At 41.0% G+C, this 16,822-nt stretch overlaps 1 protein-coding gene across 3 annotated transcripts in view; it reads right to left on the bottom strand.

Moving 5' to 3' along the window:
• The window catches only part of LOC116862796 (receptor-type tyrosine-protein phosphatase gamma), an 81,111-nt gene that overhangs the window by 23,352 nt on the left and 40,937 nt on the right, over window positions 1-16,822 (bottom strand). For all 3 annotated transcript variants that reach the window (XM_032850206.1, XM_032850207.1, XM_032850208.1), the window contains 8 exons: window positions 13,030-13,126; window positions 8,196-8,278; window positions 7,874-8,008; window positions 6,744-6,878; window positions 4,648-4,820; window positions 2,982-3,117; window positions 2,100-2,246; window positions 136-229 (listed from right to left, as the gene is read on the bottom strand). In XM_032850206.1, the coding sequence (XP_032706097.1) occupies window positions 136-229; window positions 2,100-2,246; window positions 2,982-3,117; window positions 4,648-4,820; window positions 6,744-6,878; window positions 7,874-8,008; window positions 8,196-8,278; window positions 13,030-13,126 (1,000 nt within the window). The remainder of the gene's footprint in view (window positions 1-135; window positions 230-2,099; window positions 2,247-2,981; window positions 3,118-4,647; window positions 4,821-6,743; window positions 6,879-7,873; window positions 8,009-8,195; window positions 8,279-13,029; window positions 13,127-16,822) is intronic.

Below are 16,822 nucleotides of genomic sequence, written 5' to 3'. Positions count from 1 at the left end.
AATTTGATCACACTGCCTCAATTTTCCTGGCGTAACAATTCCCCTTGGTAGTCACGGCCTCTTTACATAATACATAAAATTCAATGAAAAAATACTAACACACTCAACCAAGTCAAGCTGATTTTAAGATCTTACATGGCACGACTGAAGAGTTTCGGTTCTTTTCTTTGTTACACTCTTTCTGAGCACTAAAGCATTCCACGTACTTGGCATTACATTGTGTAACCAGCTGAAAGAAAGGCAACATTTTAGTTTTCATTCATTAACCAACCTTATTGTGATAATCATTTTATAACATATGCAAGCCTCAGGTCATTACTTTCTACACCTTGTACAATGCCATGTATCAGTCACATCTCAGTAAAGCTGGGAAACAACAAAACAAAGTTATAGTTGATAGCATTTGCTTGATGATCTGGCAGACAAAGGCCAGTCAGCAATTGGATTACTGAAGAGCCAAAACATTTTTCTATCCCAAAGACCATTTTTCTCTCAGTAGTGGTTACTTCTGTCCCATTACCGTGGCTATGTTTGTCTTATTTCTCCTGTCAGGCCATAGGCTTCTAATAACAGGTTCAAGATGGGCAGTAGATATTATTGCATTGATCTGGATTTTTCTGCTGAAAATGTCACGCTTTTTGGCATTTGTCTTCTGTCATTTCTCCTAGGCACATGAGATTCAGGTGGGTCTACGCTAGGAAAGACTGCTTTGTGGTCACAGGAGCGAATCATGTTTCTTGAACGTAACTAACTAGGTTCTCGGTACATTTCTGTCGAACTAAACTAACATTGTTCTAAGGCCATTATACATGGCCCAGTAGTTTGGTTATTCTTCTTGTTCTTCTATAACTTGGTCGAGCACTATGTCAGTCCTCTGTTTTGTTTTTTTTAGTGGGGAGGGAGTCCATCTCAACATGAGGGAACAACCTCCTCCATACACTTTTGTCCTACTGTCCCCCGCCTGGGGGCAGTTTTCAAGTTTCTCACGCTTGTTTTTCCCCTTCTACTTAAGTTCTAAAGTGGTTAGTTCCTACCGAAGAACCAATTACCTGGTCTCCAATGGAATGAAGAGATTTCTTTTAAAAAATTCATCAAAATATGTGGAAATAAATATTGCAGAAATAGAACTTAAGAAATATTGGTCCTTAATTTTTTTAAGGAATTACTTTTAAACATTTAAAATGGGATATAATGTCATTAATTACCTCAAATGGTTTTTCGAATAGTTAGGATGTTATAAAAGGACAGCTAGAAATTTAAGGTTGCTATGGAATGAAAAATAGATTAAGTTCGCTCATTAATTTGCATGGCAGTCTCTCGGATTCAAATGATGGTTTCAGAATCTATGGAAAGTTTTACATGAAAAGTATGACTGCACAGATTCACTCTATTTTTTCCACCTTGATACAGAATGAGAAATTACATATGGAATAATGCCAAAAAAATTTAAAAGACTATGAGAGACTAATAAATAAGAAAGTACTTAGTAATTTTGAGGAACAGTGTTGGAAGGTTAGAATAAAGGACTGAGCTCTTAATTAATGTCTTTATAGTATTGTTTTTTTGTGTGTTTGTTTTAACTTTTCCCTCAGTTACTTCCATATAAACCTCAACTGCCTTTAAACTTCTTCATGCCCTTATCCATGTGAAAGAAGAATCCTTTGGGGAAAGTTAACCTCTCTCGGGTATTCCTTGATAACTCCTTCTCAGTTTCTAAACTATCTGATAGTCTTTCAAATAGATTATTTGTTGACATACTGTCCTAAAAATAAAACCTTCTTAAGGGTAAGATAAGTTAGTTCAGAAAAAATACAGCGACTCTTTTTCGGACTAGAGTGACCGACTCCAACCATTAGGTCACTGTGGCCGGGGGCTGCTGCTGTTTACGTTCAGATGAAACGCGAAGTGGCTCAGAAGGGAATACCGCACCGCGCCATCAGCTTGGATCCCAACCGTTCACCCCCAGGTGGAAACATTACTCTCTTCCTGCTACATTTGAAGAATACCAACGGTAATGCCTTTCAGTCTACACATTCATGCCAAAAAGTTATGACCCTCCCCAAACTCAAGCCAGTTCTTTACTTCTTTCAGAACACTACCTTGAATTGTTTCTCCAGCCGTGTCTTTCCTCCTACTCCTGGTATGAGGATGCTGTTAACATAGCTGTGCAGCTGATTCGAAGATACTTCGGTCTCCTTTCCTAGAATGGCTTCCAACAAGGCATCATGGATGAAAATGTACTGCTCCTAAAAGGGACAGAATGAGGAGAGCTGGTCAGGGGTAGCCACCTCTGTCCAAGTCATGAAACTGACCTCACATCAACTCTGCTCTCAGGGACTGCCCCGTGAACTCCTTCAGACATTTACAGCTAGATGCCTTGCTCCAATACTCCCCGGTTTATCCCTCATAAATTATTTTTGGGTCAAGACTCTGTTTTTCCATACCATGCCCAATGCAGCAGCAAGCCATGGAGAAATGTGTTTCACGAAGGCCTTTAGAACCGTTCTACTTTTCAGGCCAGACAACATGTTTAATTCCTCCTCACATCGAACACAGCACTAGATACAGCTGTGTCTGCTTCTTTTTTTTAAGATTTTATTTATTTGCCAGAGAGAGATCACAAGCAGACAGAGACGGAGGCAGAGAGAGAGGGGGAGGGAAAAGCAGGCTCCCCGTTGAGCAGAGAGCCCGATGCAGGGCCCGATCCCAGGACCCCGAGATCATGACCTGAGCTGAAGGCAAGAGGCTTAACCCACTGAGCCACCCAGTGTTGGTGTAGTGACTGAGAAATCACACAGAAGATCCTCACAGAAAGGGATAAACGGGGAGTCAAAGAATAGTATCATGGTCTGCATAGCTTCCGCTACAAACCTGTGCATTCCTTCAGGTCCTACCAGAATGAATCTTCTCCTCAGTACCATTCCACTTTGCTTTAAAGCACATGCTAGAATCTCTCGAGAGCCCCTGCAGCCGCTCCTCACCTCAGTCTGGACGAGGTAGTTACGCTGTGTCCTGATATGCTTCAGGAATCCCAGGACGTTAACTGTGCTTTTGTCTTTGATCTGCTGCAGCATGCTGTCTATTACGATGTAGGTGCCGGTCCTGCCCACACCAGCGCTGGAAGAAAGGAAGACACTCAGCGGCTACCTTTTGCTCTACTGTGTCATGCATTAACTGTAGACTGAAAAAATTACTAAGTATCAAATGAGCTTAGAAATAACCTTGTTTAGATAACCTAGTAGAGAGCTGACAGATTATTCACTGTGGACAGCATCCAACAACTTCATGAGGACATTTCCCACGAGTCTTGATGGGGGGCAGAGACAGCCTTTTATAAAGACCACAGGAGCTGCAGTGAAATGATGCACGTGTATTTGCTTTCGCAGCCTTGCTTGCTGCTCAAGCCAAGGATGTAAGTCAGTGATGCAAGGGATGGAGAGCGGCCCTTCCTGGCAGAGCCATCCCCGCACCAGAACCCTGTCTGCTGAGGACCCAGGTAGGGAGTTTGTGTCCCTGACGCCCAAGTTTGTGCCTGGTTCTGGAGCACCCATTATCCTTTCAATAAGTGCCCTTTCTGCACACCTTCCTAGTCTGTTCAGTACTAGAAAGTTCCCATCTAAAGGGTGCCTTCCTTTAGTCAGCCCGGTATGGAATCAGAATGGCATGCCTGCAAACTCTGGCCTCTTTTATCCACAGTTCCTCATTGTTAAAGAAACACCACCACTCAGGAAGATGGGAGTTCCACCGTACTGAGTACTGATTAATGGGCTGCTTTTGTCAGAGTCCCCCAGCAGGCTCCCCGCCTCCCACGACCACACCATTGATACCCCAGCTCTTCGACACTTCCATGTCTCTTTTAGCTACTCCTCAATGGGTCAGCAAAAAAAATGTACTTTTCATGAGGCTTTAAAGAGGAGGTGGGTTCCAACACCTGCCAAGCACTTGCTCTGTGGCTGCATGTCACGAAAAGCAGCCCAGAAGAAATGCTTAGAAAACGCCATGTCCCTCTGCAACATAGCTCACAGAAGAGGGAGCATCTGTTTGGATACCAAAGTTAAAAAAAAAAAAAAAAGGAATTCCAAGAATACAATCACAAATGAAAGATAATAAAAGTATTTTTAAACTACCTACTGAAATTGTTTAAGGTAGTTAAGGGAAAAAAGGCCTTCTCGGTGCTTTCAAAAAGGTCTTTTTTAGAGCATGTATCAACTAAAAAATTAAAAATCTTTTCACTCCTACAATACCTTTTATTATGTAGAGGAACCCTACAGAGAAGCCACCTATAAAATCTCAAACTCCCTAGTGTAAGAAGCCCTGAACTTGTGTTTAAGGTCAGATTTCTATGTAATAGGAGCAGCTTCAAGATTCCCTGTAAACAATGGGGATTTTATTAATAATGGAGGTTATAAAAACTGGAAATGCATTCTCTAAGAGCAGATTTTGTTTTGGCCCCAGAAGTAGCAGGTGACTTCCGGTATTTTGAGAATACGGGGATTTTACAGACCCTAACAGGCTGTGCTGGTCCCAGTTTACAGTGGAAGACTCCCGTTTCTAAAAACACAGGGCCCCAGTGGTCCCCATCTTCCCACCCTGCCCACTTCAGATGTTGGAACCCAGGTGCAAGAAGGAGAAAGATGTTGGCCCCACCTGCAGTGCACCAACACAGGGCCCATTTCTGGTGTCCGGGCGGCCGAGGATCGCCTCACGAAGGTCAGGACCGGGAGCGCATACTCAGGAACTCCCATGTCAGGCCACTGAGTGTAGTGATACTGAATCACGACCCGTTCATTTTGACGACCCTTGGGATTTCCCTTCTGACCCTAGGAGAAAGGTGAAAAGAGAGGTCTGTAAGCAGACAGGTGGCATTCTGGATTAAAAAAATAATAATGATGAAAGGATGTAGGAAACAGGACGTTGCATTTCATGTGCCCTAAGTACTGTTCCTGAGCTAGGTACTTTCCCCTCGGTAGCTGTCTCGGGCCAGGAACAGAGATGCTACCTAGCTGGGTGTGAAGTAGCACACGTCTCCTGGGAGAGAAAATGGGGGAAGACTACACCAGGAAGGAACACTGAATACCAGTTTTCTGGATGTGGAACCATCTCCAGCACTCTGTAATTTGCTTACCCAGCCTCCACGTTAACTTCCTGCCATGACTCCCGTCCTTTCTCTGTGGTCTGGGTTGGACCATCAGGATTCTGAGTGCTGGCTGCTGTTATACGTCCTCTGGAAAGTGATTCTCAGTCTCCAGCGTCAATAATAAATTTACCTGTCGCTTTCATAAATGAATTTTTCAGAGCCGTTTTCCTTTAAGTGGCTGAACTTTTTACATTTTAACTACTTTGGATGAAAAATTTCCCCAAACAGGTAACTTGCTGCTGTAGGTTTTTCTTACAGCCAATAACTGGATAAATGCCTGAAAATTTCCTATTTTTTTTTTGAGGACTCTAGGTCATTAATCAGCCAGAGCATGTAAGGTCTTTGGCCCTGGGCTACAGAAGCCCAATGGTTTTGATTTCTGAAATCTTGTTAACCCTCCTTTTCCTATCTTTCTCTTTCTCCTTTTTCCTCTTGCACAAAACACCCAAAGTTCCTATTTGACTTCTGTCCTCTGACCTGAGTGGTTTTAAAATAAGAGGGCAATGTTTAAATACCTGAAGGGTTTCCATGAGTAATGGGCTTTGGAAATGTAAGCTGGTTATTGGTTGGTTAGTTGAAGCCAGCTAACAGCTCTATTAGAAGACAGATAAATATAGTGCTACTTGACTTTTATATACTTCTGCCATTCTAGGAAAAAAAAAAAACTAAACATAGAAAAAGACTGTTAACCTTGGATCACAGATGGATTTTGGAGCCAATGAAATTATATATAAAAATTTGAATAAATGTGAATTCTTCTGGGGCCGGGGGCTGTAGTTTGAGCACATTCTCCAAGATGGCCAAGACTTTAAAAAAAAAAAAAAAATCACACCCATTGCTACATACATGTGCCATTCCTAAGTCTTTCTACAGCAATTACTTTACATTTCCTTAATGAACATCCACCTAGAGTTCCTAGCAATGGGGTCACGGTCCATGAACCTTGATGGAACAGCAGATTTTGAACAAAAGAAATTGAGATAACTTGAAAGCAGCATTTTCCACAAAGTGTGGAACTTGGATGTTAACAGTTATATTGGGAAGTGTTATGCTGAGTTGCCTTAGGAAATACTAGGCAAAAAAAAGTTAAAGAGGTTTCTTAACTAGCACTCTGGCCACTTGTGTGCATTGTACATATTTCTAAAGGGGAATGCATAGTATGTAGCATTCATTCTCCACATTTATTAAATAGCACCGTTTCCTTTTTGCAAGCATCTTGCAGGGTAAGCATTCCTTGGAACACAGTTTGGGAAAATAATGCTTGAAAACTCTCAGAAGGTTGCTACTGAAAAGCTAAATCCACAAACAGATGCTGCTCTAGTTGCTGGTCACTGAGACCTAGAAGTTCATTTTTTTTTTTTTTTTAAATGAAGCTCTCAAGAGGAGATTAAAGAATTTAATCAGGCCAGTTAAATTCTATTATGTGCTCTGCCAGTATCTTTCACAGCATACATTGATGTCAATCAAAGGAGTTGTGAAAAAATGTTTTTTTAAAAATACTTTTTTAAAGCCAAGTTGGTTCTGAGAATTGGCCTTGGTTGTACAGTAATTTTCATACAAGTTTCAAGAGCGATGCCCTGGCAGCCCACCCATATTCCTTCAATACCTTTTTCACTTTTGTATTTCTGACTGAAAAACGACGAACAGTGTAGCAGGCATGTACTTTTGTGCTCTTCAGTGTGACAATAATGTTTCCATACTCCTCACTATTCTCTGTTGGCCAATACTGATCACATTTTCGCTGCAAAAAGGAAAAAGTTGTCAGTTCCAACTGTAATTGATGCCGCATTTGTACTGTCGGTAATGTGATCTCCAGTGTCTTGAAAACAGGTAATATCACCCTGTAGTTGACCCGAAAAAGGAACATACGGGCCCCGTGGCTTAGAGGTAGACATACCTCTGAAGAGTTTAACCTTGGGACAACTTTGGGTGAGATCATTTGTGAAATGGGTCTCATATATTCATGAACATCTTTTAACAGACAGTGTACTTTAAAGAGGGCCTCAGAAAGAAACCTGTGCTTGGCCTATAAGAAATACAGCTGGCTATGTTAGGACACTGGGCTGCCTTCAGAGTTGCAAGAGAGTCTTGTAACAGTGAAAATCTTCATTTTACCAATTGGGTCACCAAAGGTGAAATAGGGACTCCACAGTCAAGGTGAAGAAGTAGCAATCCTGAGTAACAGAATTTGAGGCTTAGCCTTTATTCCAGCCTAAATCAGCACCATGTAAACTCTTAATCTACTAACTCTAAAATATTAACCATCTTATAAAAAGGTTCTCTTAATGATGGTCAAGTGTTTCAACAGGGTTTCCCCTCACCCTCCTCCAAACTCTCAGTAGTTCTCCCACTGTACTGTGTGTCTTCGAACTTCCCTGTTTGTTGTGCTTTTTGTCGTATCTCTTAGAAGGTCCTTCTCTAACTCCTCCTCCCTCATTGTTCACAGCTCACCTCACATACTAGCTCCTTTATGAACTCTCAGTTCTAGAGGATGTATCCATCTTTTACAGCATCCCCATTCTAATACTCTGTGCATCCCTCCTGCCATGTTTAATTCCCTCTTGTAAGCATTCAGCTCTTTCTCACCAGACCACAAGCAAGGTAGGGGCAAGAGAAGATGCTTTTCATCTCCTTAACTCTTTATACCCGGTCAAGTTCCTGCCTTACAGCAGGGGCTCCATAAGGAGGTTTTGAATGAAGGCACATGATTAAGACATTAAACCAAGAGGTTCTTACCCTTCCTTTTTCCACAAGGTTTGTAATCATGATAATGATTCCAGTGTTTTGTTCCCAAATCATCCTCCAGAAATCTTCAAATGTAGACTTTAAAGGTCCCTGGGTGGCGATATAGGCTTTCGCTTTGTTGTAACCCTTCAAAGATGACACAACACAAAGTAAGATGAAAGCAGTATCACAGACCAGTTAATAATTCAGTGCCTTCCATATTGAATAGGCTGTGGTTTTAGGAAAAGCTCTGTGCAGTATTAAAACACATTCAACAGTCTCTGTGGCACTCTTCAATTATGAGAAACAGGTTTATAAAACATTTCTGACTTACATCGACATAGTTTGCATTAATGTAGTCGCTGTGCTTAGAGTCTTTTCCTGGTAAAGGTCTTAACTTCACCCTACTGTGATCATCTATAGAGGATAAAGAAAAAAAAAAAAAAAGCAAAAACAACATGTGTAATTCACAAACTACCAGCATTCTAAAGCAGAAAACAAGGCAAATAGGCAATGTGGCGTCTCTTAGAGCGCCCCAAGAAAACTTTTGGCAGAGCAACAGCTAAAAATTTAAAGATACAGCATTGAAACCCATCTTAAAAACACAGGGGCATTTCTCCATCATGTTCTGACCTGTGAGTGCCCAAGAAATGCAAACTGGGGGGCGGGGGGCACCTGGGTGGCTCAGTTGTTCATCGTCTGCCTTCTGCTCCGGTCATGATCCCAGAGTCCTGGGATCGAGCCCCACATTGGGCTCCCTGCTCGGCGGGAAGACTGCTTCTCCCTCTCCCACTCCCCCTGCTTGTGTTCCCTCTCTTGCTGTGTCTCTCTCTATCAAATAAGTAAAATCTTAAAAAAAAAAAAAAAAAAAGGAAAGGCAAACCGAAGTCCTTGTTAGTTCAGGTAAAATGATTTCAAGTTTCAACCCTCCAAAGTATCCTTGTCCTGGATTTTAGAACCAAAGCCTTTGATTGCCCATGGCCATATCCCTTTTCTTTTAACACATATGTGCAAAAGTGATTGTGATATTAAGTCCAAAACAAAATCTATTTGTTGAGCATCTATTTTCAGGAGACTCCTTTGCTAAAAATCTAGTTAGATTCCCCCCTACCCCAATAGAACCTAAGTAATTGAGGAAACCAGAGCTGTCCTGAGAGTAATCTCATTGCAGCAATCTGGCCAATGATCAGAATTTAAGATCCTCTTAACCTCAGCTTATGAACATAAAAGTGGGGAGTGGGATATATGCCTCTTGTTGCCCAGCAAAGTGAGCTTGAATTTTTAGGAGAGCAAATAAAATAAGAAGTCAAGGTCATAATTTCATTTTCTCTAGCTAGGAACAGAATGGGCAAAAGTAAATTAACATTTCTGGTTATAATTATAAAAGTCCAGTTCAAGAAGTAGTCCAATGAGTGGTTTAGCCTAGACATTAATAACCTCAGACTATCTATCAGGCACTTTTTGAAAGCCCTCTTCATTCTTGTGACTGTGAATTGCATTTGTTGTTCTGACAAACGCTCAGACTACACTTGTCATGCAGAAGGGCTGCCTACCAGAAATAGGCTCCAAATGACAATTTACCCCCCAAATTATCTGAATACAAACCACTGTGCCTTAGCTCAGTAGCACTATATTGCATATTATTTTTCAGACTGACAAATAAGAATACATGTTCCTCAAGTTGCAAAATTCATATTTAATCTAAAAGAGAATAAGCTCTCTAAATAGGTCAATACAGGAGGTGGTTCGGTATCACCCACATATACTTGGAAAGGTGTAATGGCTCTGAGAGAAGGCTTTTCACACATTTTGTTTCTTGCACAGTAAGTTGTTTCATGACACTTCCATCCCGGCTTCTGCTATACTAAGCCCTTAATATAGGGGTAGACCAAGATGACAGGTGATGTGTCCAGGATCTGACCAGGCATCATGAACACCAGAGTCCAACTTTCTGAACTTAGGAAAAGAAAACTGCATCTAATCTGAATTTGTGAAAGTGAAACCATAAATGAACTGGTGAGAATACGACCATATCAAACCACAGATGGTACACTTTCCAGGCAATACCATGACCCTTGGGTGTATCACGCAGGCACTGCTTTGATTTCCTCCATTTCGCCACATGTTTATCAGAAGTAAGGACTGCCATGGTGGAAAGAATGGTATGTGTGGATATACTCAAGGCACACATGTGTATGTATCCCTGCCTGACATACATGGTTAGAAATGAGGTATATAGACGGACAAATCATAATCTAAGCAAGCTGAGCCTAGGTTGGCCAACAAATACAGTCAGATTCCATCCATTCAAAGGCTGGAAAGAAAAGCAAGGTTTGACTCTTTCTTGTTCTCTTTGTTACCTCCTCATTCTCTCACATAAGTGGAACGATTACTCTTATTCCAAAATGACTTGTGGTTCTTTTAAGACTTTATGTAGAGTAAGAAGTAAAACTCTATTAGTAGATGACATTATCTTACATATAAAATTTCCAAGGAATCCACAAAAAATCACTACTAGAATAAATGAGTTCAGCCAAGATTGTAGGATATGTGATTAATGTTAAACAACAGCAACTGTATTTCTATACACAATGAAAGATCTCAAAATTAAGTAAATAATTCCAGTGACCATAGTGTCAAAAAGAATACTTAAGTTCAATAAAAAGTATAACACAATGCAAACTATAAGACATCATTGAAAGAAACAAAAGATGACCTCAATAAATGGAAAGACATCCCATCTTCATGGATGGAAAACAGTACTGTAAAAATTAATCCACAGATTCAATGCAATGCCTATCAAAATCCCAGCTACATCTTTTGCAGTAATAGAAAAGTTGATCCTAAAACTGATACGGAAACACAAAGGACCAGAATAACCAAAAAAATCTTGAAAAAGAAGAACAAACATGGAGCAGTCACAGTTTCCGAGTTCAAAATATACTACAAAGCTATAGTCTGTGATCAAGACGAAGTGGTACTGGCCTACGGATAGACATGTAGATCAGTGGAAGAGAACTAAGAGTCTAGAAGTAAACTCTTACATTTATAGACAGTTGAATTTCAATAAGGGCACTAAGACGATTCAGTGGCCGAAAGAAGAGTCTTTTCTACAAATAGTGCTAGGACAACTGGCTATCAACAGCAAAAGAATAAACTTGGACCCTACCTCATATACATAAGAGTTATTTGGATAAAAGACCTAAATGTAAGAGCTAAAACCATAAAACTCTGACAAAAACTAATGTGAAATCTTGATGATTTTGGACTAGGCAGTGGTTTCTTGGATATAACACCAAAAGCACAGGCAACAAAAGAAAAATTAAGTTTCACCCAAATTAAAATAATTTGTGCTTCTAAGGACACTATCAAGAAAGTGAAAAGACCATGCACAGAATGGAAGAAAATATTTGCCAACTATTTATCTATCTATATAGATTTGCATTCATATCTAGAATGTATACAGAACTCCTACAACTCAGCAACAAAAAGACAAAGGGCAAAGAATTTGAATAGATATTTCCCCAAAGATGATCTACAAACAGCCAATAAATACATGAAAAGGTACTCAACATTACTAATCATTAGGGAAATGCAAATTAAAATGACAGTGAGATACCACCTCACACCTGTTAGCATAGTTATTTATGTATCTATAGATATAGATGTATAGATATATCTATAGATACAGATATGTAAAAGTAACAAGTGTTGATGAGAATATGGACACTGGGACTCGTATTGCTGGGGGCAATGTAAAATGGTACAGGCACTTTAGAAAACAGTATGGCAGATCTTCAAAATGTTAAACATAGAGTTACCATATGACCTAGCTAGTCTACTCCTAAGTACATATCCAAGAGAATTGAAAATATATGTCTGCACAAATGTTCATAGCAGCATTATTCATAATAGCCAAAAAGTAGAAACAACCCAAATGTCCATCAAATGATGAATGAATAAACGCAATGTGGCATATACACATCGTGGAGTATTTTTCAGCCATAAAAAGGAACAAAGTACCAATCTAAGCGACAACACGGATGAATTCTGAAAACACCCGGCTAACTGGAACAGACCCAGACAAAAAAGGCCACAGATTCTATGATTCCATTTATATGAAATGTCCAGAATTGGCAAATATATAGAAATAGAAAGTAGGTAAGTGGCTTCTAGGGGTCAGGGAAAGGGAGGTATTGGGAATGACTACTAATGGGTATGGGGTTTCTTGTTGGGGTGCTGAAGAGGTTCTAAAATTAGATAGTCGTGATGGTCGTACAACTGTGAATATACTAAAAACCACTGAAATTCAGTTTATATTTAAATCCCCATATAAATATAAATTAACTTTAAATGGGTGAATTTCATATGGTATGTGATTTTTTAACTCAGTAAAGCATTATAAAAAGCTTTATCTATAGTAGTGTTCAAATTTAAATGGTTCAATTTAATGCACTATAAAATCCTATGGAATGTGTTCCTTACCACAGTGTTTGTTAACCATAAACACGTGTGCTCCTGCCTTTAGTGTCAAGGCATCTAATATCACCCAGTGACCCAAAACCCCAATGTCTATGAGAAGTAGTATGGTAGCCAGAGAAGTAGCCTGTTTCCTAGGGTATTCCCGTAAGGACCTGTAAGAAGAATGCTTATCTATTTGCATCCCTAACCACAAAATATGGCAGGAAGGATGAAATGCATGGGCCCCAAGGACTGGTGGTTCCATTCCTTAAGGTATAGACCACTGAAGGCATAGTACCTGGTCTCAGAAATTCAGCTTATTGATTCCATTTTCAGCAGTCCTTATTTTATTTGAAAACTTGGCTCTCCCCACCTAAAAACAATGTCTAGAGAGCCACAGGACATTCAGACTTTGGTTCCCAACATCTGGTATGAAATCACTTCATGAGAGAACCATGAAGCTCAGAATGTTTCTTTCAATCACCTCATTCTTAAGCGGAGATCCGACAGCTTAAGGAAAGACTCAGGGGGCTGTAAATGTCCCCACTTCTTCCTGTCCCCTGTTGAAGATGGGCTAATGAGAGGTTAACTGTCGAGTGTAGATCATTCTTGGCATTCCTGATGCTGACTGCTTGGCTTTCGGCTTATCCCCAGCATGAAGATTTCATTTCCTCACAGTTGAAGATAGTTTAAAGTTTATTACTTACATGCTAAAATGTTGATGTATCTGTTTTTGTGCTTGTTATCTGGATGATTGGAATGTTCTGCAGTGATGTTCATATCAGCCGTACAGCGCTGGACTTCCTGGTGAAAAAAAAAACATCAAAATTTCAAAGATTTTAGACACACTTTCAGTGTCTCACAAGGTTGTAGGAAGAAAGGAACTATAGATCCAAAAACATGAATATTTACTCATTCCCTAGCTGTGGCCACCATTACTTCCCCACACTCAACTTCAGAAATAACTGACATATTCATAACAAATGTATAAAAGATGTGAAGAAGATAAAAGGATTTCCTTTTTTACTAATTCATCAATCATCTACTTCATTGCAGATTGTGACCTAGGCATGGGGATTACAAAACATCCTATCTCTCTTTGACTATGTCATAGCCTGATGGGGTAGGAAAACATGCCACAAGATAATGACAGTCCAATGTGATTAATAGAAAGGAGGCCTCAAGAAACGAGGGTGGGAGCACAGAGGAAGGCTTTAGGCAGATCATTCCTGAGTCTTCAAGGATGAACAAGAATTTTGCAGGCAGCAGTACAATCTCCACCAGCATCTGCAGTATGAGTGTAGACCTTATACCTCCTTTTATAACTATCAGAGCTCAAATGGATTACCCTCTGTCCTGAAGTGACGCTACTGTATTAGCCCAGTGACCTGGCCTGTGTGGCTCAAATATATACAGATTTGGTGAGTTACTTGTGAACTCCAGTTTCATTTAAATTCTCCTTCTTTAGTTGGCAACTCTTCAGCTGACCTTTGCCACGACTGTAAACATCACCCATTAGCGTAATACAAGGTTGCTGTGAAGTCCAATTTTTCGACAGTGTCTTGTTCAAACCCAAGTACCAGCGTTAACCGACAAGGGAAGTCATCAGCAGTACACAGCTGCTACGAAGAGCAGGAGCAAGCGACAGAAAATCATCAGGAGAAATATTTTACACGTAACAGATGTAACAGAGTTTAGGTGCATGCAGACTTTTTTTCCCCCTCCACAAAGGAGATGCACAGCAAGTATGGATGTCTTCCACAGCATTTCCATCAGGCATAATGAAAACAAGGAACTGGCGGTCTTTTATATTCACAAAGCACTTCCCAGTGAGGGGTCCCTCTCTTCTCTCCACGGAGGAACGAACTCCCTGTCATCAAATAATCTAAAGTCTAAAAACAAAGGGTCACTACCCATGCAAAGAGAACACACTCATGAACTCCTGATTCTTGGAAGCAGTATGGTCAATTTTTCAGAGTTGCAGACCTTCCCAGTTATTAAAAAAAAAAAAAAAAAGTTCACAGGTATTAATTCAACACAACTCTTGGGGAAAATGTGTGTTTCACAACAATTCTTACTCTTTCGTTACGTTTCCTAAATGTGATAAGCTCTGCTCTTTTCTCTTCTAAAATGGTTTAGGACTGTGGTTTCACAAATGTTGGTTTAAAGGGGCCTCAGGCTGCCTTTGGTTCTTTTTTTTCTAGACTGAGATAAAGGGTAGACAGAAAGTGAGGAGTCTGATACCTTGACCTCTCCAAAACGTAAGCAATGCTACCTCTACTCAAAGTACTTGGGGGGTACTGGCCTTTTAGAATCGCCTTGAACGCCTGAGGCATACTCTCTTCAGTAGTTTCAGGGGGCAGAGAACTTTTGAAAATAGATTTGTTTTCTGGAAGACATTAATTCAATCTATACATAAATTCCCAAAATTGATGACATCCTTTTGTTTCTGGGTTTTGAAGGTCAGGCTTTTGGCATGGGCTGGGTTGCTAAAGCATCTTGTGTTAAGAGATGATAGCTTTTCGTCCTCTGGTTTGAGATTCACTTGGTTTATTGATTTTTTTCCCCATTGTCTGGATCTGACCACCCTAGCTATGGACTGAGCTCGGGCCTTTATTCTAATATAATGCAATTGACCAGGACTGCTCGGGAGCAGCTGTCTGCACTGTTTAGGGCAGTCATTCAATACGGCCAATCAAACTCTTCGTTATCTAAGACCCTGGATCTGATCCGTGGCCTCTATTTCACTTTTCCAATTATGTGAATGACAGAAAACAAAGAATAGTCATAAATAATGTTAAATCTGATTTTACGAGAACCCGAGGGGTTTGCCTATGGCTTCCTGATTTTGTCTTGTGGATAATAATGTCATCTGTAATTTCTTGCAGAACTGTTTGGCTCATTTAGATGCTGAGAAGATCATCTGATCCTGGAGTGGCTTTTCTCCATCAGAAACTGGCATTTCAACGTTAATGTGATTTTAATAGGTGTTAAAACCCTCTGGAGTGACACCGGCTGATGGAGTGTGGATAGCAAAGTTACCTAGCTGGCAGTCTGACCAACAGTTCAAGATTTAAGCTTCTTTGTATTTTACTGTCCATATGACAGAGTTGGAGTTCTCAGAATGAGTATCGACAGGCACAAAACCACAAAAAAAAAAAGCCAAGCGAAAACAAGAGGTGTAAAAATAAAACTTAAACGAAAACACCGCCAAGTTGATAGAGTCACAGTTCCTGGGAGAGCGAGTGGGGGAAGTCGCCTGCTGCCTGGGGTCAATGAGGTGAGAAGCTATGGAAAAGGCCCCTGGAGACCTACTGTCCCACCCTTCTGTGGCTCGATGTGCAAGCATGATGGAAAACACACCTGGAAACCTTTTAGGTTACTCAGCTTCCCCAAGGAAGTTGAGAAGAACATACTCTGGGGACCAGGTGACTGACCACGTGTTAGACTGAGTATTGAGAACATTCTCAGTGTGTGCTACTGAAGGTGATCTCTTTAGGTGATCACCATGGCCTGGTGTTTGCCTTGTGGCTGACACAGAGCTGGCCTTGCTGGCTACCTGGGACAGGCCATCTTCCTGTTTCTGCTTAGGCTACGAACCGCGGCCATGCCCCATGTCTTCAAATGCTGCTGCTTTGACTCCAGAAACTTCTGGATGGAACTCAGATTCCTTAGCCAGGCTTTCAAGGTCCCATCCTACCTTCCGTCAGCTCCCTTCCCACTCCCAGACAGTTTTACCTCAGTGCCCTCTGAAAAGACCGTAGGATTTCCTGCAGTGGGTCTATAAAATACAATTACTTTTTGCACACTATTTGTAGGAATTTTGGCTCTGTTTCTCTCTTCACTTTTCATAAAAACCGCAACTATGGTTTTCTTCAGGCAAAGGGTTTAAAAATGTTAAGACATTTCAGACCCTAACTGGCGTCTTGTCACAGGACTTGAGTCCCTTTCTGCCATCTTGCAGGCTGCAGTCTCATGCAGCACGACCTGCCCCCCACCCCCTTTCCGGCAACATCCTATTATGTGTCACCGGCAACTTGGAACACTGGATCTCACATAATGTGATTGGGACCACTGATCCCTCGAGCGCATGGGCTCAGGTGGACAAAGCTTTGTTCTCCTAATTTAAGATGAACAGCTGGCCCAAATTTAGCTCAGCTAGAGTTAATTATAAGCCAGGCGATTCCCCCAAAGGATCTCGTCAAGGGGTACTGGACCTCTGGCCTCGTCTCTGCCCTCAGCCTTCCAACTTGTGATGCACCTGACTGCCGCCTGTTAATTCTGTCGACCCACATGGCCTCGGAGCTCTCTCCTTTCGAAAGGTAGTGCTAGCACTGTTTGGAAACTCCTGCACGAGGGCTGCGGAGGCCAGGGAAGAGTGAGGTTCAAGTCAGCCCAGGTAGCCAAGGGAACATTCATCGAACGCCATTCCGAGACAAGGATTGATGTTATTTCCAGTGACTGCAAAATCTGCTAGAGGTATAATGTTGCCAGCTCTTA

This window comes from Lontra canadensis, unplaced genomic scaffold (genome assembly GCF_010015895.1).
Source record: "Lontra canadensis isolate GAN:19392208 unplaced genomic scaffold, GSC_riverotter_1.0 scaffold332, whole genome shotgun sequence".
In the NCBI taxonomy this organism is placed as follows: domain Eukaryota; kingdom Metazoa; phylum Chordata; class Mammalia; order Carnivora; family Mustelidae; genus Lontra; species Lontra canadensis.
This window is presented reverse-complemented; position numbering and strand designations above follow the sequence as displayed.